Here is a 22,857-nt window from a genome sequence, read left to right as displayed (position 1 = left end):
TATTTACATAATTGCATGATATTCCCAAATTATATATTACATGTATTTACATATACTATTTTTTTTTAATTACTTTATTAAATAATTTTTAAAAATTATTATCCAATAAAATTGTAAGTTTTTGTAATATAAAATAGTAATAATTATTTAATGAATTAACAGTATTTTATTATTTTTATGACTTGTTGTAAAAATTGCTTATTTATAGTTTAAAAAATTCTTTTTTTTGTAAATTCCTTTTGTATCCATTATATGCATATTAAAAATAAGAGTATACTATACTTGTTCGTATTTATAAAAAAGAAATTATATTTATCCCTGTACCCATGCAGTACTAAAAATTGTCACAGAAAAAATTACCATCTTATTAATCTTATAAATACATATAATTTTTTTAAAACAATACGACATATGTATAATAAGATAATATATTTTTTTATGGGTAATAAAAATTTGCATTGATTGTTTAAGATATCTTAATTAATTTTATAAGTTAATTTACAAGTATTGTATATACATAATATATTTATGGATAATGCTATAAAACATTTATTTTGCTTTAATGCATTTATTTTTATAAAAATTGTATTATTATTTATATATCTATAAGTACGTGTAAGTGTACATACCTTAACTGTATGAACATTGGTTTTTAAATAAAAAGAAATATAAAATTAAGAAAAATTATTGATAAATTTTTTTATATTATAACTTGTTTCATTAAAGCAAGCTTATTTTTTTTTTTGATTCGAATTTCATGCTCGTTTATATTTATATATAATACTCTTAGTACGAAAATATATATATGCATATATATATATACATTAATTAACAATACATCGAATCATATATAAATCTGGTAATACGTATATGTAAATACGCTGAATACTGTTTTAAGTTTTAATTTCTTTGTTTTAAAGTATATGCCTAAATAAATGTGGAGAAAATGGAAAAGGTCGTTAGTATGAGAGAGATAATAACAAATACTAGGAAGATAAAATTACATGAAAATTTTTTAGAAGATTGCAACCTAAAAGATACATTTTATAACGCTTTAGAAACCGTAAACTGCGGTTATAATGATTATGTAAATATAAAAACATGGCTTTTTGCTACTTCAGAAAAATTATTTTCTACCAATTCTGAAGAATTGGCATATATTGCATGTGATGCTTTAAAAGTACTTTTATGTAATAGCAAGTACTTGCATGTGATTATTTATAAATTGCTTAAAAAAAATTTAGAAAAATATATACTAAAGATTATGGGAATATGCTGTTTAACAGTTGCCTCAAGAATGCAGCAAATAAACCAAACAACATGCTTCAAAGAAATATTACAATTGCATAATTTAAATAACATAATAAATGAATATAATATAAGGCAAATAGAGATCGATGTTTTTGTTTCCTTAGCTCATTCAGGTTTTTGTTTTGAAAAAACAATTACGCCTGTCAATGAACTACATGAAATTATGAATTTTATAGAAGAATACGAACAATTTTTTGAACCTGGAGATTTCCCAATATTTAAAACTGCAAATAACTTAATGCTAAAAATTATTTATTGTATGGTACCAGTATTTAATATGAATGTTTATAATTATTCTATTGTTAATTATGTATTAAGATTATTTATAACAGATAATGAAAAATATAATTATGTTTTTCAGAAATTAAAAGAACATTATCATGATAAAGAAATTATTCATATATCAAGTTTTCAAAATCATATGTATAATATTATTAGTGCATTCAAAAATATTTCTATATTTTCAGCAAAAGAATATATCCTAAAAAATCAAAAGGATATCGAATTATTTGATATTATAAATACAAAAATTGAAGTACTTTGGAATAATAAAGAAAAAGAAAAAGCAGAAAACCGAGAATCATAGATTATACATATTTTGAGAAATACTATATCAAGTATTATCAAAAGTGCCAACAAAGCATAGTATATACATTTGAAGTACAGAATAATAAATAATTTTAAAATTAAATGAATATTTTTGTTAGTTATATTGTTTGTGTAGTAATAAAGTGAAGAAATAGATAAGTCCGACAATGATAACAATAAAATATATATATGTACAAAAAAGGATAAAATAAAGGGATATAATATTATTATCTCAATGAAATAAAAAAGCAAGAGCATTTCATTAAAATTTCCTGTTTTTGTCGTATATAATTTAATTTGGATATCTATTATTCAGAATTGCTAAGTATAAATTTATAGCTACAACTGGATATTAGACGAATATTTTATTTCTCACTAAGTTGATTTTGTTTGTAAGAATTTACTTTTGTATCAGTCTGTTATTATGAATACAATTATAAATAGGTATTCGTTATGGATGCATAATATACAGTATAATATTGTTAATAATTCTTGGAAAGTATATAAGTATTATATATTATATGCATTGTGTTAAATATATATTTATATTGTATAGTTTATAAATGGTTTTATATCATTATGAAAGTTATCTTAATTTATTGCTTTTTAATTTATATGCATATATATTATTTTTTTATCGTTAAATATTTTTTATAAAATTATAAGCATAGTTAAAATTTTTTTGTTAAGTGTTGAAAAAATATGTTTTTTTCAAATCCTCATTATTTTTAAATAAACAACTTTTTAGCCTAAAACTAAATTAATATATTACTTCGGTAAAAACTTTAATAATATTTAATATATTTAATAATTTTAAATTTATATTTGTTCACAGAATATGCTATTCTAATTTTAAATGTTGTAATAAATATATATAATAGCTATATTTAGTTTGTGTGGGGTTTATATTTTTTACATACCTACAAATATTACAAAGAATTACCAATTTTTATTATTCCACCTATTTAATATTACCATATTAGCAGATACTATTAATTTTGTGGGATTATACATTTCCAGTTTTAATATTATTTATATTTATTATATTTTAAGGGATATATTAGCTGTGATTTTTGTGAAACATATAACATTTATCAAACTATTTTTGTTAATTTCAAAGTGAGACCTTTCTACATTTTTTGTAAAAATTTTAATTCTTATTATTATCAATATAAACACAAATCATATAGCAATTATTACTTTTATGAATTTTATCAAATTTTATATTTTTGAAATTGTAATAAATGATGCTAATTATGTAAGTATGGCTCTATCTATATAAATTCGTATATTTAATTGATTTGGGAAATATATCGATTCTATCACATATCTGCGATAATTTCAATATAAATATATTGCAATAATATGAGGACTAATGAGTATAATACTGATAGGGTAAGTGCCGATGAAAACGACGAGATGGTTGATGATGAAGTGGGCAATATAGGTCCCAGAAAATGGCCCATTATAAATTACAATAAAAATAGTATATTGAAACTGATGAAATTGTTAAATAGCAAAAGAAACCTTTTTATATCAATAGAATTTTGTCATAATAATTCATATGAGGGATATGATGATATTATAAATTACATAAAAGGCACATTGGATATTCCCTTATGCATTGTTGACATAATAAGTTTATATAATTGTAAGCATGTAATAAAATATATTAAAGATATTTTTTTAGATTTTATAAAATATATAAAGGACAAAAAAATTACAAAATCGGTTTTTGTTTTACCATATATTGACCATTGGGCTCTATCATTAAAAGGAGGAGGAAAAGACGGATTTTTTTTTTTTAAAAATAGTTTAAAAAATGGAAATGAATCAAATGAAACAAATAATATATCTGAGAATACATCAGAAAGTGAATCAAATAATGATATTTCGAACAAAAGAAGAATGCATAATATAATATACAATGCTAATATACAAATATATAATTTACTTTTTTATATGAAAAATATAATTAAAAAAATGAATAAAAAATATTGTGTTAAGCTGATTAGTTTTCAAGGGACTAAAGACCAATTCAATTCGTCTATAACTAATTTATACGATTATAAAATAAATATCTATGAATTTGTCAATATACATATTTTATATTATATACATATGAATAAGGAGATTCATTCCCTTTATATGAAAAACAAATTATTTATAGATGATATATATAATATTATTTCTAATAAATTAGATTTTATAAATAGTCATTATTATTCTAATATAGACATGTTTAAATATATTTTTAAATATTACTATAATTTTTATAATAATAACTTAATTACACAAAGGAGTGATGATAAAAGAAACAGATTGGACGTGATACCAAAAAGGGAAAACAAAACTAATAAAAGAGACAATAATATATATGGTTCTTTATCCAACCATTTTAATGTTTTAAACTTTTTAATGAATATAAGTAATTTTAAATATCTTAAAAAATACAAATACTTTTTACGAAAAAAAAAGAAAAGAAAATATAACATTTTTATATCTACTAATAGCGACCATAATAATGTTCTTAATTACATTTGCAAAATGTTTTATACTTCATTTTACATAAATGAATACATTGATACTCTTTTGAAAAGACACACAAAAATTACAAAACATTATTCCAGAAAATTAGATAGATTAAAAAACAATCAAGAAAAATACAAGATTAATCAAAGACCTACCATCATATGCGGAAGTAGTAATGCGTATGCACATGATACGACTAGAAATAAATATAAAGAAAAATGGACCAGTGATAATAATCAAATTGATAATAATAAGGATGGCTTACAGAATATTAAATCAAACCATCGCTATAAGTCAGTAGGAAATCTTAAAAAAGCGATAGATGAGAAAATCTATAATTTCTCACGAAAAAAAGAATTATCTCACATTAGAAAACATTTTATGGTGAAACAAAAATATCAAAATGATACTTATAATATTTATAAGATCGAAGAAAATAGTTATATAAAATTTTATTTTAGCAGATTCAGAATTCCTAATACATTTTTAATATATGGGCATAGTGGTGCAGGAAAAACAACTTTATTAAATTTTATTACTAAAATAATTTGTTCGGATTATAAAGATATACCTTTTCATGATATGCTTGAATATGATACCGAATTGGATGATAATTTAAGTTGTGAAAATAAAGAGAATGGAGTTGGTACAACAATAAAAAAAATATATACTGAAGATTCGAATACTAACACAATGAAGTGGGATAGCTCAATTAATCCTGACATTATTTTTAAATATAGTACACGAATCAAAAATGCATTTCATGGAGAAAAAAAACATATTTTTTATGAATATCAAAATGTATCTATAATTCAATTTGAAAACCATCTTTTAATTAACAAGACAATAGGTGAAAATAGCAAATACATAAAAAGCATTTTCTTGAGAGCCTTAAAAAATCAACCCTCGGTAATTATATTCGATAATATAGATTTGTTTATTGAAAAAAATAACAATTATAAATATTTTGAAGACGACCAAAATGACGATGTTTATAAAAATATTTATAATCTTCTAATTTATTATATAACTTCTTACATAAACGGATCCAATAGAATGAAATTTATTGCAACATCAGAAACCCATCCAAAATATTTTAAATTTTCTTTTTTGAATTTAATAGAAAATATACTGTTCATTTCATAACGAAACAAGGGGCCTACATAAAAATGAATGATCATATTTTGTTTTTATTTGATCATTCATATGATATACATGTTTATTTAGTGCATTCCGTGAAACGTTACAATTTTATACGTATCCTTTAACTGTTTTAATGTTACTTTTTTTAATTAATTATATTTTTTTCGAATTTTTTCTAGTAAACTTCCTTTATATTTGTTTAAATAACATGCAATACTAAACTGATTGCCATAAAATTCATCTTTGCCATATCAACGGCAAAAAACATTTACGATGATGTTTTATTATTTAATTCATAGCTTAGTTAGAGTTATTGTTTAGTTCATAGCAGGTGCATGCATTATTACAATTATCACATATCTTAAGAAGTATGCATACATATAAAAAGCAAACATTTTTAATTCATAATATATAGTAATTAAGTTATACGCACACATGTAATGGATGTTGCACAATGTAAATAACAAAATATATTTTTACTATTAATTTTAAATGGTATTCATAGGAGTGTGTTATGAAATGCATAGTATTTTTTCTGTTACAACTTCCGAAGGTCTCGAATATTTCATATACATATCATATATGCAAATGACCTTATTTTTAATATGGATATCAATACAATTGAATTATTCTTAATAATTTCAGAAAATGTAATTCTCAGGAGGATAGGTTAAAGAGCAACTTAATTTTTGGTGATGTGGATAGCCAAATCTAAAAGACGGTTTGAATATCCCCATTCATTGTCATACCATGAGACAATTTTGAAAAAGTTATCATTTAAGGCAAGACCAGCTTTTAAGTCAAAGATAGATGATCTGCTATCATGGACGAAATCTTGAGATACAACTTCTTCTTCGGTATAACCTAAGATTCCCTTAAGTGGTCCCTCAGATGCTTCTTTAATTTTTTTAGCAACATCTTCATATTTGGCTGGTTTTTCTAATCTGCATACTAAATCAACAACAGAGACGGTACCAATTGGAACTCTAAAGGCAACACCAGTTAATTTTCCGTTTAATTCTGGTAAAACTTTTCCTACAGCTTTGGCTGCACCAGTTGAAGCTGGGATAATGTTTAATAAAGCTGATCTACCTGCTCTCCAGTCCTTACCTCCCTTTGATGGCCCATCAACAACTAATTGGTTGGCTGTTGAGGCATGAACAGTGGTCATTAAACCTTCAACGATTCCAAAGTTTTCATGAATTACCTTAGCAATTGGTGCTAAACAGTTGGTAGTACATGAGGCATTGGAAACGATTGTTTGAGAATTGTTATATTTCTCGTGGTTAATACCCATGACATAAATTGGGGTGTCGTCTTTTGGTGGTGCTGACATGATAACTTTTTTGGCACCTCCCTTAATGTGAGCACTGGATAATTCCTTGGTTAAAAATACACCAGTTGATTCACATACAACATCAATGGAGTGTTTTCCCCATGGAATTTGAGCTGGGTCTCTTTCGTTATAAACAACGACTTTTTTGTTTCCAACCATTATACCACCTTCAGTTGGAGTTACTTCACATGGGAATTTTCCATGAACTGAATCATGCTTTAATAAGTAGATTAAGTGGTGGATATCCATAAATGGGTCATTGATAGCAACGACTTCCTATATAATAAAAAAGGGAATATAAACATGATAAAACATTATTACTCAGAAACTTATTTTATATATAAAAAATAATAAAAAATTCAAAAAAAAGTGGTACATATATTATTTTTTAAACACACTATAATGTAATGACCATATTATTTAATACGTTAATATATTATATGAATGCATATATCCCATACATAAACAAATATACTTATAATTTACAAAACATATAAATTTATATTTAATATAGTTCTATAAACTTACGATGTCACTCCTTTCTTGAGCAGATCTGAATACTAAACGACCGATACGGCCAAATCCATTAATTCCGACTTTTGTTACTGCCATTTTTGTGTTTTTTTAAAAATATAATATTTTGTTTAAGATAAACAAGTTTAATATTATAAAAGTTTTAATTAATTTTAATTATAAAATTGTTTAATTAAATTAATTAGAGAGTTTTTGTTTTTTAAAACGTGGAAAATGTTTAATATAAAAGGTTAAGAATTAATTGAGAATATATTTTTTTTATTTAAGGTATTTAAAAATTAAATTATTTTTATAATATTTTTATAGAAATATTGACGTTATTTAAAAAAATATAAATTTTGGCAATATATGGTTTACGAGATGATATGTAGGGAAACTTGCAATAAGTGATAAAAAAAATAATTAATTAATAGTATTATTATAGGGGAGCATATACATTAAATAACGTACACCTATGATTGCGTAATATTGGATATGCATAATTTATTGCAAATATAAAATGCATATAGCATTTTGAAATAATACTAGTAATATTCCTATTGTGGTTATCTATACCACCACACTTGCATAATGACTTGGTTTTGCATATGTGCGCACGTTATATTAATAATTGCCATTATAAATAGTAATATTTATGCGTTATAATATCGCTACATGGTAGTTTAAAAGCAGTATTAGTTTGTTTTTTTCAGAAATAAAATAAGTAGGTAAACCAAATCGCTTCCTATTATCATACATAATATATAATTTTTTTTTGCTTATTAGAGAGGTACGACATTTTATAAAATATATGTTTTTAATAAAAAACTATATATAAATTAATATATCGTTAATTATCTTTTAATACTAAAAGGAAAGGTGGTGTAATAACTATATATTTATATGTATGATTTAAGGTGCTTATATTTACATTAGGGGCTTCGGTGGTTATTTTTATAATGCTGCTTTAATATGCATTATATATGCAGCATTCTTGCTATTTATTATAATATCTTATACCTTTTATTAAATTACTATTATATATTATTCATGCTACTTATTTGTTTTGTTACTTCATTTTCGGATAATATACTTTCCTTTTTGCATATATATTATAGCATTTAAAATTGGCAATTTTTGTATATACGAAAAAACTTAAGGCTTTATATTGTATAGTATATAAAAATTAATTTAAATATATCTATTTAAGCAATTTTAAAAGCAATACTTTATGTTTATATTTTTACAAGTTTACTAGAGCTATAAAAAATAGGTTATTCTCATAAGTATTGTAGTAGCATTATACGATGTGCATATAATCCATATTTGTAAACATATTATTTATTCGTTGAAAGGAATTTAAAATTTTCTTTGAGAAGCATATTTTATATCATAAATTAAATTATATTAAAATTTTATTTTTTTTACTTTTTTGGGGTTTTGAATAATATACTTCTATATTGTTCTCTTTCCATAACCATTAATTATAGCATACACATATATATATGTAATAGGTGTTTTAACTATTTCATTATTTTACATATAAAATAATAGGAACAAAGTATCTTTGGGGGTTATTAAAATAATTAAAGGCTGCCATTTTCAGTTAATATATATGCTTTATGTATTCTCCATATATTAATATTTATTAATTATAGTTTCTTTTTACTTTTAATTTATATAATAGAATATAATACATTTAAATATTCCGAATTTTATAATAAAAAACTCGGCTATGTAAGATTATATTCACATTTTTTATCTTTTAAGTACATAAATGAGGCATGGGAAATAAGTATGTTATTTTTGATTAGCGTGATATACTAATATAATAACTTCTCGAATATAAAAATATGATAATTTATATATAAAATGGAAATACAATTTTATTATCCAAATTATATATTGTTTTTGAAGAAATAGAAACTAAATAGGTATATATTTATATATATAAAATGTGTGTGTTGTACTATTATCAATGTATTTCACTTACTATTGTCCATTTCCCTTAACTCAGTTTATACCATTATTAAATATTTATTATAATTAAAAAAGCTGGTCACAAATAAAATAACATACACTTCTTTTATATAATTAAAATATATTTAAAAGAAGGATTTCGCAAATATAATTTTAGTATAGTGTTTAAGTAAGACTTTGTTCGATTTTTCAATAACATGCATTACGCTAAAAAGATAGAATAATAACGAACAAAATTATATAGGAAATAACATATTTTTTATAAACAAATATGTTCAGACATGCGCACTCGAAAATTTATAAAATAATTTATGCTTAATAGACTATAATGTTGACATTGTTTTTTTTTTAATATTTAAAATTAGACTATAACATGGTATATATGCTATGCATATGTGTATGAGTTAAAAGTGTGACCTTAACTTACATATACAATGTATATATGAATATACCCCATTTTTTGTTAATAAGTACCCTTCAATAATTTTATGTGTAATATTTTTAACACACGCACTAAGTTGAGCGCGTTTTGCGTTAAATATGCACAACCATTTTAGGATTTCATACTTTTATTACTTATGCAAGTACACCGCAATTTTACCTATTGTATATATTTATTTGTACTAATAATAAACATATAATTGTGAAAAATATTCGATGTGTATCTTATCATCCTTTATAAACAAATGAAATATAAAAAAAACATAGTTACTAAATTTGAAAAACAATAACATAAAAATTAACCAACCCTATTTTATTTTTTAATTTACACAAAAAAGAAAAAATAAGGGAAAAATAAATAATAAAATGGTAAAAATTAAAAAGTAACTGTATCCCCACTATATTTTTTTGTTCCTAATGTAAAAAGTGTATAAGAGTTAATTACACAGAAAAATATTAATTTTTATTTTTTCACATTTTATATTAATTACATTCATACATTTTTTTCTTTTTCACATATTAATTTGAATTATATTAAAAATACTTAAAAAATATGTAGAAAACCAATTTTTATTTACATTATATGGTATAATAACTATTATTATTATATCATGCATATTATATATATAATATGCACATAATATTTTTCCAAAATTGCATAAAGAAAAATAAATTGTAATAAATTGTATGGGAATACTAATGTTATTTGAAAACCAAAATAAAATAGTACTGTGTTAAGAGGAATATAAAAGGAAAAAATAAATATAGCATTATATATATGAGTAACAAATATATCATTTATATTTAAGTAAATATGTCCATAATGTAAATTGATTTTATTTATAGTTTGTTGAGTTTTCAAATGATTACATTAATTGTACTTATGTTTATTTGAATATATAACTTTTTTCACATTTTTTTTATAATAACAATAATAAAAGGAAAAAAGGCTCCATAAAATATGGCTGGGGGGGGAGCATTAAATAACTTGTTTCCAGGATATAAAGATAAATTATGGTTAAAGCTTCCATACCGGGTATGAAAAATTATGCGTCATTTGCTTAGTTATCATGAAAATATTCATGTGTAAAATTAGCAACATGCATATTATTATGCATATGCACAAATATATATAGCTCTAGTGTGTATGCACAAATAGAAAAATAACTAGCTAAGCTTAAACATGCAAATGTGTGAATTTGCCAGCCTCTTAATCGCTTATAATATCTTGACACTCCAGTGGCGTATATTTTCTTTGTACGTACCAGAATAAATACACACCGATTAATTTTTTTTTTTTATTTTTAGCTTCGATTACATTTAATAAAATCATGGAACAATGAATTTGAGAAGAATATATACAAAGCCCAAAAAAAAAATAACAGAATAAAAAATCTGAATTATTATATATTGGATAGATTTAAGCCAAATGACAACTACAGAAATAGTCACACCGATTATAAGAGACAAATATGTAGAGGGACATTAGAAGAAGGATGTGATTTTTTTTTACCAGATAAAAAAAGCCAAGATAGATTAAAAAATCATTTACAGCCATATACTGAAGAAGAAAGTGAAGAAAGAAAAAAATATAAATATTTAAATTTAAAATATTATTTATTATTTGCTTTGGGTTTTTCAATAGTGCATAACAATATGCAATCAAGGCCCGTTGCTTGGTGTATGGATTATGAGCCACCACACACACCACATTATCCATTTTGGTTTAAGTCCATGTTTCATTCACATGATATACCAAGTGTACGACGAGGGTTTGAAGTATATAGACAAATATGTGCTACATGCCATTCAATGGAACAACTACAATTCCGTAGTTTAGTTAATGAAGTATATCCAGAAAAAAGAGTAAAACAAATTGCAGCATCATATGATATAGAAGATGGGCCAGATGATAAAGGTGAAATGTTTACAAGACCTGGTATTTTAACAGATTCTTTTCCAAAACCATATCCAAATGAAGAAGCTGCAAGATATGCAAATGGAGGTGCATCACCACCAGATTTATCTGTTATAACAACAGCAAGACATAATGGTCCAGATTATATATTTTCTTTATTGACTTGTTATCGTGACCCACCCGAAGGTGTCGTATTAAGACAAGGTTTATATTATAATACTTATTTCCCCGGAGGATCAATATCTATGCCCCCTCCTCTTCAAGATGACATGATTGAATATGAAGATGGGACTCCTTGTAATGTTTCTCAAATGGCAAAAGATGTTGTAAATTTTTTAACATGGGCAGCTGAACCAACTCATGATGAGAGAAAATTAACTGGTCTTAAATTAGTAAGTGGGGCTTTTGTTGCAATGGTATTAATGACTGTTTGGCAAAGATTTTTCTGGACTGTTTATGCAACTAGAAGAATTGATTTTGGAAAAATTAAATATTTATAAGATTTATATGTTTAGTATAAACAAACTCAAGATAATTACAATTTTTTTTTAATTTCATGTTACATATCTCTAAATTGGTGTATTCGTAGGGCTATTATATATACATATGAGTAATATATATGAGGCTCTTTATACCATTAAACTATAATGAAGAAAGCATAAATTTGCATGCAATTCGTGCTCTCCATTTACATATGCGAAACTATGTATATATGGAGGAGCATACATCTTTAAATGTACATAATCACTAATATTTTAATACGAATGCAGAGTTAATTGTATTTAATACACTGCTTAACGTATAAGATTACAAAAAAGCACGAGCCCCTATTTTTTTCCAATGCAATTATATTAAATGAAATTCTTTCACTATTTTGCAATGCAGATTAGCAAAATCTTTTCAAATGAATTACAAAAAAAAAACGAAAAAAATAGTTTATATTTTTCTTTTATTTTTAAGTAAAACAATATATACCTTTATATTTTTCTTCAATTTTAATGTACATTAAATATATATAGTGTATATATTTTATACCAATGTATAAGACATAATGTTTTGTTAGTTTTTTTTATCTCCACCGATATTATTTACTTATCCTACTTTGGTATTTCATACTATTTTATATCTCTTATTTTATTTTTTTTTAATTTTCCATTTTATTTTTTTACTAAAAAAATAAAATACACATTCAACAATAACGCTTCAAAATGAAAATTATTCATTTTTAACGATATAATGAATTAGATTTTTTTCTTTTATTGTTGTTTCCGAAAACATATTTAATGTTGCACATTAAAATAGATGGTGACAAATGTAAAGAATGTGATATATAAGCATTCCATATTAATAAATATCTATAAATTTAATACGTCAAAAAAAATAAAAGTGTTATTGAATTAATACAATAAAAAATCGTAAATAGAAAATATATTTAGAAAAAAAAAATAACGAAAAACGTAGCAAATGAAAAAGTAACAATAATAAAAAAAGTTGAGAAAAAAAATGAGATATCGTTAATTGTGGAACAACACCATTGTCTCTTAGTTGATTCTATTTGGGTGTTAACATATATATTGAAGCATATAGAAATGAATGGATGTATGTATACAAATATGTGTGTGTGTGTGTATGTTTCTTTGGAAAAATTAAAAATGATCTGATATCTTATTAAGAATAAATAGAACGGAAAGTGTAGAATACGCTGTAAAGGGAATATATCGTCATAAAGGCGCATAAAGCAATACATACTAAAAACATTTGTCCATTTGAAAATAAAATAAAACTTTTAAAACGCTCATATGATCCTTTGCTTAATAATACCCAAAAAAAATCATTGAATTCATTTTTTTTGTATTCATTAAATACTTTTGAGCCTTCATTAAAATCTTCTATTAAGATATATCCAATTAAAAAACAAAAAATAAATAAAAATAAAAATATTAATCCCATAAAAAACTTGAATATCTTTTCACAAAAACATTGGGAAAATATTAAAAAAAATATTAATATAAAACTAAAAATATATAATATCAATCCAACAATAGAAAAGAAAAAAACACCGCTACAAACGAAAATACAAGCAAGTGTAATTAGGTAGGACATAGAGGGGGCGTATCTAAGAAGGTAAAAAAATAAAATATGTGAAAATGGATATATATCCATATGATTATACATTTATATAAACTTATGTAATTCATTAATTAAATACAAAAAGAATCAAAAAAAAAATGAAAATTGTCTTACATTAAAGTTATTGACATAGAGCTTGTTGAAGTTAATGTTGCGCCTTTATGGATGTACATAAAAGACATCAGTAATAATGCGGAAGAGAGAATAAGTATGTTTCTTTTTTTAAGGTCATCTATATATTCAAATAACTTTGCATTCTGATTTTTTTCTCTTACTTTCTTAATTGTTTCTATCGAATCTAAATATACTTTAATAATTTCATTATCATGTTTTACTAACTCATACTTTGAAATATTAAAAATAGACTTATTATAATAATTATAAATACTTTGAAATTTTTGCGCAAAGATTTTTATTTTTTCAGAATTTGTTATGAAAAGGGGAGAATTATTTTCTATAAATTTATAGAAGTTATCATATATATTAAAGTTTCTCTCAACATTTTTAATTTGTTCATATAATTCTAATATTTTGTTTTCTATCATAATTTTATGTTCATTATTATTGGTTACTTTTATTTCATTAAACATTTTCATTAAATCATCTCTGGTTAATCTTTTTAGCAATTTTTCCTTTTTAGTTTCAAGAAATGATTGTCTATCTTTGATCATTTCTAAAAGTTTATTTGCATCAAAAAAACTTATGTCTTTAAAATCGTCTGATTGATCTTCAATATCTATATCCACTTCATCATCCCCTTGTATTACTTTATCATTTTGATCACTATTTAATTGATTTATTTTATTTAGTAACATATAATCTGGATGGTATTTTAATGCATCCATCACTCCGATAATTTTTAAAGAAATGTTTTTGCTTATTGATGTTGTATATACTCCTGATGATATTAAAAATAATGATACGACAAATGAACTTAAATATATTGGCCTTAAAAGGGGTTTATAAATAAAATGACCCAATAATGAAAATAACAAAAGTGCCGCTGCCCCGATCAAATTATATATGCTTAAGTAGTAAATCATTTTATGTTCTCCTACCGGTAGCGTTTTATTTAATAATTTTAGCTCGTTATCATTAATAAAGTGTAATAAAAACATTGAAGAGCAAAATATTAAACTAATACCCTTAGCCCATGTTCCTATCGCAGTATTTTCAAATCCTCCCTTTTTTTCATGATTACAAAAAATACACATTCTGCATAAAAATTAAAAAAATTAATTAATAAAAAAACTGAAAAAACAAAAGGGAAAAGGCTCATGTGATGATAATTGGAAATCCCAAATCCCCTTATTTATGGTGTTTCATATATCATAGTATTCCTCCTGTCTATCTCCTTCCCACAGGTGTATATATTATGTATATAAAGACGTGTGTATATAATACGCATATATATATTTATTTATTTTTGTATGCCCAATATATATTTCCTTTTTTACCCCTGAATGTAAGTTTTATTCTATTATTATTTATATTGTTCTCTTTTATGCAATGGACAAAATAAAAAAGCTATTTATAACTTTATGGTCGATCCCCTAATATCTTACATATAGTTTTGTCTACTTTTTTTTCATTTTAAAAAAAATATTTTAAAAAATTTTTTCTTCATAAATAATGGATTATGTTCATAATATTCTAATAATTTTTACATATTTATTCAAAATACTTTTTTCCCTTAATGCGAAATTAAGATAATATATATGAGATAATATGTGCAAATACCCTTTATGTTCCTGAAATAAGCATAGGCTTTACTAAGAAATATGATTTAACCCTTTGATAAACAGCTAAAAGACAAACTCGAAATCCCACTATTATATATGTTTACTTATGCATTTATATTTTACGTAGTAAAAATGCGAATTTATGAAAAGGATGAATTTGAAATATCTGCAAATATTCATGAAAATATAAAAACTGAAAAAAAATTATATGTAATAATACTTCATTTTTTTTATTAAATAAAAATGCATAAAGAATTTTTTTCAATTTTCATGTTATATATATAATTTATAAAAAATAATATGATAAAATATAGTAGCAGTTTAATTATAAGAACAGACACGTATAGACACGTATACATTTATAAAAATGTGTATCGGAATTTTCCTATAATTTGATATACATATATTATTTATTTCTCATTGTAATAAATTATTTTTGGAATAAAATAATAGTGCCATATGACATTATATACATATAGATTCATCCGAGCATTTTCCATGAACAGTCCTTATTAAATTATAAGCACGTTACATTTTTTTTAATTATATGGTTTTTTAAAATATTTTATATTGTTCAATAGCCTATTGCATAAAAAATACACATATATATAATAATTCAGAAACCCAAGAAAAACAAAAGAAATGGAATGTAATTTCCTTTTTTTCTACATTGCTTTTGCTGTTGTTTATTATTTTTTTTCGTTTTCCTTATCATTTTTATCTATATTTTTAATCATAAATGGGTTATTACATATTTTTATTTTTAGTGCCAAGAGAAGTTATAAAATGGTTGCAGCATTTAAATCTTCCTTATTCTTTTAAAAATATAAAAAATGCGAGCAATGGGATAATAATTGCAGAAATTATAAACACATATATGCCTCAAGTATTTTTTACTATATATAATATTACAATTTTACTATGATGCAATATTATTATTTTAATAGTTATATTTTTTAAGAATTCCTGTCTTATTTTTATAATACCCAAAAAATAAATATAAATATATATATGTATGTATCTTATAACCTTTCGAAAGAGTATCACCATGAGCAACCTTGAGAACGGATTTAGCAAAGACATAAAAAAAAATAACTGGAAATTTTTAAAAAAGCATTTAGAAAGTTTCAATATATTTTTCGATGAAATATCTATTATTAACTCCGATAAAAGTAAAAAAATATAAAATAAAACTATGGCATGTATTAAATGTAAATTTTCGAAGTATAAACAATCGCATATATTTATATTTCAATTTTTTGGAATTTTAGATTATATTATAAATTTGTTCATCCAATTATACGAATTTTTTAATGGAAAAAAATGTCAAAACGAATATTATTGTACGAATGTAGAGGGTGAGCATAATGCCCCATCCTTTTCGAAGCCTACAATAACGCAGAAAATACGGTAAGTATTAAATTATTTAAATGTTTCCTTTTTTGTGTTTTTTTTATTTATCTACTTTTTTTATACCACATATATATGCTAACGATTCACAGAGAAAGTGCTGTACATGATATAGTGGATACAGACGAAAGAATGATGAAAACATATCAAATAGTTAAAGACGCCGAATACGTAATATATCTAGATATTTCACTGATTTATCATAAAAAATATGTGTTAATCTTTACATTTATATGTATATGCTAACAATTTAATGAATTTTATTAGAACATTGCACTTGAAAAGGAGAAAAAAAAAAGAGAAAATCAAAATAAAGAGGAAAAACAAAAAAAAAGAACGGATTCAAATGAAACACATTTATTTAATGAATTTGAAAAAAACTGTAGCATCATAACCATAAATGATATTAGTGATTATGTGGGAAATACCGATATTAAAACTGTAATAAAAATATAATTCTATGAATGAATAAACATGATACATATTGCAAATTATACACATTAATTAAAATAAGCCTAAATATAGACGATGCATTGTTAAACACTTTTATAGCTTGATTCATTCATTAAAGAGAAGGATAATTTAAAATACTTAACCGCAATGAAGTAATAGGCAATAAATTGTGTATCATATGTTTATAAATTTATGCCAATAGTTTGTGACTATTATTTATTTGATTATATTTTTGTGCATGTGCATACGCGTATAAATTGGTGTTTATATTGGATACTAAGTTTGTCTATGATATTTCCTTATTTTATATTTATTTTTTATATTAAATTAGTACCTTTAAGGGTAAAAATTCCAACGAAACAAAACAAACACTAAATCAAAACTATGAAGGTTATATACATTTTTTGTTTTAATGAATATTTTTAAAATATGATGCATTGAAATGTAAAATAATGCATGTGTATATGTTTAGATTAAGTATGGATTCCATTTTTTGTGAATTTTCATTTATTTAGATAAAAGTGTGGAAGAAATAATAATTACAGTTTTATCTGAATACATTACGGATTATGAAATGAAGGAGGAAAATGATAATGAATATGTGGAAGAGCAGAATAAAAAAATAAAGGATATTGGCAAATATCATAAATTCAAATTATATGGGGATACAACTGGGGATAATTTATATGCAAATTTTCAATCCATTTGTTTTTTAAAAGAATATGGTAAAAATTGAAAACATTGCATTTTTTAAATATAATAATAATCTAAACTATGTATATGTAATATCAGCCGTAACAATGAATATATGCTTATTTTATATTTCTAATCTCATTTAGATTTAATAAAGAAGATATTAGACACACTGAAACATTTTAATGAAAATTTTTCTATATTGCTATCTTTGCATCCTGACAAATTTTTTCACATATGGAAGCTATTTTTTCCAGGTTACAAAAAAATATATAATATAAAAGAGATAAATATATATTATAAATGCAACATGATTTAGCACTCGAATCAATTCCATAAATTGAGTATGCACATTTACATTTTTTTTTTAAATCGGTTTAATTAATAATTTTAAAAATATCAAAATAAATTTCTTTATTTTTGTAAAGTGATATCTAGCTCTACATGTGACAACGAAATTTTTATCGTAATTATGGACTACTTGAAACAGCTTCTAAATTATTTAAATATAGAAGACTTAACAACTAAAGAAGTAAGTTTAATATTGGGTTATCATTTTGTTTGTATATGCAATAAAATATTTAAATTAGTTATTTATTAAATTTATGCCTTATATATTGAAATGCTTTATCTTTGCATTAATAGAAATATCATAATTTTTTAATAGACAAGATTGTATGCTTATAATAGTTCATATTTATCTTTTATTTTTTTTATTTATTTTCATTTATTGTAGATTTTGTGCCATATTATTTTAAAAAGCCTTTTCATTATTGACAAAGATGACTACAAGGATTCCAGATGCTTTTGTGAATTGATAATTTTAATAATAAAAAATGACAAACACATTTTAATGAACATTTTAAACATGATTAAAAATAATATGTCTTTAAATTTCTTTTATCTTTACTTATCTAACCTTTTAAAATTGTCAACAAATTTGGTTCTTCATGTAATGGAAAATGCATAATATAAATTATTATATAGCTTTAATTCTACAAATACGAACCATTTCTACATAAGCACACATTATATATCGATGCAGAAGAAAGATATAAAGGACATTTATCTGTACTACATATTTATTGGGTTGCATGCTAATAAGGAACCAATTATGTAATTTTTTATGATTTCTTTAGATATAAAATAAATTATATATTTAATTTTTTAAATCGATTCCATAAAAAATTAGATATTACAAACATACACAATATTTTATTTTTCCTTAGATTATATTGTTTGGATATGTTAACCACATTTAGCATGCACGAAGCCTGCTATGATATACTACCGTTTTCGAGTAAGACAAACAAATCATTACATTTATTTCTAAATGCCCTTCTTTTTCCTCATATACTTGAATAACCTCATATATAATTAATATATTTTATTATTTCCCTCGTATTTTTAGGCATATTATATAACATTCTCGAAATGAAGAACATAAGCTATTACATATTTACTTTTGTTGTAAGCGCTAATGTTGTTTCTAAATTAATGGAAAATGATCAGGTTATTCTATAAACATTTATATATATATTTACCAATAATAATAGATAGATATATTTATATGTTTATTTTTTTTATTATTTCTTAAATTTAACTGTAGAATAATTCTGGATATAATGCTCATATTAATGAGTTTATAAAAATATGCTATACAATTTTGGAAAATACTAAAAGAAAGTAACAAAATAAAAAATAATATTCCATTTCATATGTAGACCTCTCAGAACGTAGTTATTATTTATTTATCATATTATTTTTTTAAGGGAACTACTATACTTATTTTTGTTGTATTCTTACAAAATAATAAATAAGAACGATGATATTTATGACATATATTTTATGGTAACCTTTTGAAAAAAAATGCAAGACAATATATGCATATACTTGTTCATTTATGTAATTTAATTTGAAACAATAATATTATTATTAATTATATAAATTTCCAGAAATATAGTAAATTAAGTGATGAGGAACTCAAAAATTTTATTAAAAATAATATATTTGAAGCATATTTAAGAAATGTTTCAAGTTTTAAAATAATTAAAAAATATTTTTCTAATATCTTCAACAACAATATAAACGAATTAAACAAGAAATGTAATGACACCATTTTTGATTCTCTATTAATCAAGGTAAATATTCTTTTAATAGACATAGTAAAATCATAAAAATTAAGTAGTATATTATGCTTATATAATTTATTTTAACTATTTTTAGGGGAAGTTGAAAGAAGACCGTTTTTTAAGAATTTTAAGAGAGTATATTATATATTATGGTAACTTACATGTGCCGAATTTAAACATATTTTATTATTTTGTTTTAATTATTTTTTATTACAGACTAGGACTTATATTTAAATGCTAATTTTTTACATTATACTTATTGTAGATAATATGGAGACATCTAAATATTTAGAAATATATAATAAGATTTTTGAAAATCTCATAGAGAACTTATTTTCCGATCAGCATACAACTTTCGAATTATCAAAGGATATAGTAATTATATATTGAAATTTTAGATATAAGACATTCAAATGGCATATTCTTAATTTTTCATATCGCAGATATATATATATAGTTCACCAAAATGTGTGTTATGGAAAATACATATATTGAATTGTTTGTTTAATAATATATACTTATTTATTTTCTATATTTTTTAAGTTAAATGTCTTTTGGTTATCATCGAATTCTCAATTAAAAGTAAAGTATTTTGAGGTATCCAGAAAAAAATTAGGACAATTAAATTTAAAGATATATGAACTTTGGAAAACAATAGAAAGAATATATAAATTAAAATACACATCTCATAATTTACATCATTTTATAGATATCGGCTAACCATTTTAAAAACATGCTATTATCGAACAAAAATAATATGCATTCTCACACTAAAGAGTATATTCAAATTTTAGAAAAAGGTTAATATAATTTAAAAATAAATATATAAATGTAAAGATTTTTTATATGGAACAAAAAATATTATAATCATAAGATAAACTCATGTTATAAATATTATTCATTTTTAGACACAAATTTAAAGGAATTGATGAATTAAAAAGAAAAATGTACTAAAGACATTTTAAAAGAAAAAATGTCATAAATATAAAGATCTTAATTCATACAACTTTATAATGTAACAATAACTATAATTTTTATAGTTCAAAATATTTTGAAAAAAATAATAAAATTTACTAAATTTATTAGTAATATTTTTTAATGTCTTGTTGAGCAAATTCTTATATGAAACATATTTTCTCTATTCTTATATATTATTGATTAAAAGTGTATTTAAATATATTGAAAAATTCTCACACAATTGGTATATACTTTTTTTTTCTTATAATATATTTTTTAAATAAATAAGCATTCTTATATATTTCAATGTTTATAATAAATTTGTGTGGAAAATGAATATTCACAAATGCATATGAATGTAAATAAAAAAAATATTTAGAATGAATATCATTGTAAATGACACTTAATAAAGACATATCAATTTTTTTTGGGGGGTGAATAAAGTATCCTATATTATAGGTATATATGATATAAAGAAAACCGAAGAATTTTACTATGAAAATTAAATAATAATATAGTTTACATTTGTATTATAATTTGTCAATAACTTTAATTAAATAAGTGTGTGTGTGTGTATGCCCTGGGGGAATGTTTTTATTGTTATATATTTATAAGTAAAAACTGAGATTGCATTTTATTTTTCTTGATATTAAAAGATTTGAATAAATAGTTGAACGATATAATTATAAGTTTCAATTTGGTGAAATAAAGGAATGAAAAAAAGGTCTACACATTCAAACACTTATAGGCTATATGGCCTTAATAAATAAATTAAAGACATAATATGTGTGCTACTAAATATGTATTATATACATATATTAATATTTTCATGTTAGTAAAAATACAATACTAAGTGTAACAAATTGGTCACACTTTTTTATTTTAAATAGTTACGAACAAATTATAATAAGAACATTATATATAAATATTAATTTTTTTCATTTTTTATTGCCACAAACTTATATATATTGAATTTATTTTAATAAAAACAAATATGTATATTTTCCATCTCAAGATATATTCTTTATAAAAACCCAATAATAAATACTGTTTTTAAAATATTGCATATGCCGAATTATCATAAATTTTCACACTTATATAATATTTCTTATTTTTTTTTTTTTTGTTTCTTATTTCCTTTTTTACAATAAATTTATTAATGGGGAAAGTGAAAAAAACATATATATTGTAAATATTGAATGGTAATTATTTGTTTAATTACGCAAAGGTATAAGCACTTGCTTATGTATAATATTATAATACACAAAAAAATACATACTATTACAAAGCACATTTAAGCCATAATATTATATAATTATATATATGCTTAATAAATTGTAAAAAGGTAAAATAGCGAAATATCCAAATGAAAAAAATACACAGCTTTCGTATTATTTAAGCTATTTTATTTTAACACAATTTTTATTTTTTTTATATTTATTTTATATTTATTTTTCCATTCATTCCTTTATCATTATTTTTATTTATTCATTATTTTTTTAAAATATACATTACTTTTTTTTAATTAACATAAATTTCTTTTTTTCCCTTATTCGCCATTATTTCCCAATGTATAGC

The 22,857-nt window shown here is 22.6% G+C and overlaps 6 protein-coding genes across 6 annotated transcripts; 4 read left to right on the top strand and 2 right to left on the bottom strand.

Moving 5' to 3' along the window:
• Positions 1 to 946: 946 nt before the first annotated feature.
• PVVCY_1302810 (conserved Plasmodium protein, unknown function) lies at positions 947 to 1,897 on the top strand (the record flags this gene model as incomplete). The annotated part of the gene is made up of 1 exon (XM_008623955.1): positions 947 to 1,897. The coding sequence occupies one exon, from the start codon at positions 947 to 949 to the stop codon at positions 1,895 to 1,897; it is 951 nt and encodes a 316-aa protein (XP_008622177.1).
• Positions 1,898 to 3,264: 1,367 nt separating this feature from the next.
• Positions 3,265 to 5,577, top strand: PVVCY_1302800 (conserved Plasmodium protein, unknown function; the record flags this gene model as incomplete). The annotated part of the gene is made up of 1 exon (XM_008623954.1): positions 3,265 to 5,577. The coding sequence occupies one exon, from the start codon at positions 3,265 to 3,267 to the stop codon at positions 5,575 to 5,577; it is 2,313 nt and encodes a 770-aa protein (XP_008622176.1).
• Positions 5,578 to 6,256: 679 nt separating this feature from the next.
• On the bottom strand, positions 6,257 to 7,522 carry PVVCY_1302790 (glyceraldehyde-3-phosphate dehydrogenase, putative; the record flags this gene model as incomplete). The annotated part of the gene is made up of 2 exons (XM_008623953.1): positions 6,257 to 7,186; positions 7,439 to 7,522. The coding sequence occupies 2 exons, from the start codon at positions 7,520 to 7,522 to the stop codon at positions 6,257 to 6,259; spliced, it is 1,014 nt and encodes a 337-aa protein (XP_008622175.1).
• Positions 7,523 to 10,805: 3,283 nt separating this feature from the next.
• On the top strand, positions 10,806 to 12,262 carry PVVCY_1302780 (cytochrome c1 precursor, putative; the record flags this gene model as incomplete). The annotated part of the gene is made up of 2 exons (XM_008623952.1): positions 10,806 to 10,880; positions 11,153 to 12,262. The coding sequence occupies 2 exons, from the start codon at positions 10,806 to 10,808 to the stop codon at positions 12,260 to 12,262; spliced, it is 1,185 nt and encodes a 394-aa protein (XP_008622174.1).
• Positions 12,263 to 13,430: 1,168 nt separating this feature from the next.
• On the bottom strand, positions 13,431 to 15,106 carry PVVCY_1302770 (conserved Plasmodium protein, unknown function; the record flags this gene model as incomplete). Its single annotated transcript, XM_037634741.1, has 2 exons — positions 13,431 to 13,878; positions 14,007 to 15,106. 2 exons carry the CDS (start codon positions 15,104 to 15,106, stop codon positions 13,431 to 13,433), a joined length of 1,548 nt encoding a protein of 515 aa, XP_037490794.1.
• Positions 15,107 to 16,276: 1,170 nt separating this feature from the next.
• On the top strand, positions 16,277 to 21,259 carry PVVCY_1302760 (conserved Plasmodium protein, unknown function; the record flags this gene model as incomplete). The annotated part of the gene is made up of 23 exons (XM_037634740.1): positions 16,277 to 16,283; positions 16,402 to 16,520; positions 16,674 to 16,806; positions 16,906 to 17,044; positions 17,137 to 17,215; positions 17,312 to 17,485; positions 17,597 to 17,649; positions 17,829 to 17,887; positions 18,013 to 18,222; positions 18,337 to 18,447; positions 18,619 to 18,722; positions 18,927 to 19,142; positions 19,236 to 19,306; positions 19,420 to 19,490; positions 19,602 to 19,702; positions 19,800 to 19,876; positions 19,963 to 20,041; positions 20,146 to 20,331; positions 20,417 to 20,474; positions 20,588 to 20,697; positions 20,866 to 20,919; positions 21,032 to 21,122; positions 21,231 to 21,259. The coding sequence occupies 23 exons, from the start codon at positions 16,277 to 16,279 to the stop codon at positions 21,257 to 21,259; spliced, it is 2,331 nt and encodes a 776-aa protein (XP_037490793.1).
• Positions 21,260 to 22,857: the final 1,598 nt, after the last annotated feature.

The sequence above is a fragment of the Plasmodium vinckei genome (assembly GCF_900681995.1).
Source record: "Plasmodium vinckei vinckei genome assembly, chromosome: PVVCY_13".
Classification (NCBI taxonomy): domain Eukaryota; phylum Apicomplexa; class Aconoidasida; order Haemosporida; family Plasmodiidae; genus Plasmodium; species Plasmodium vinckei.
Note: the sequence above shows the minus strand (reverse complement) of the source record. Positions and strands in the feature narration are given on the sequence as shown.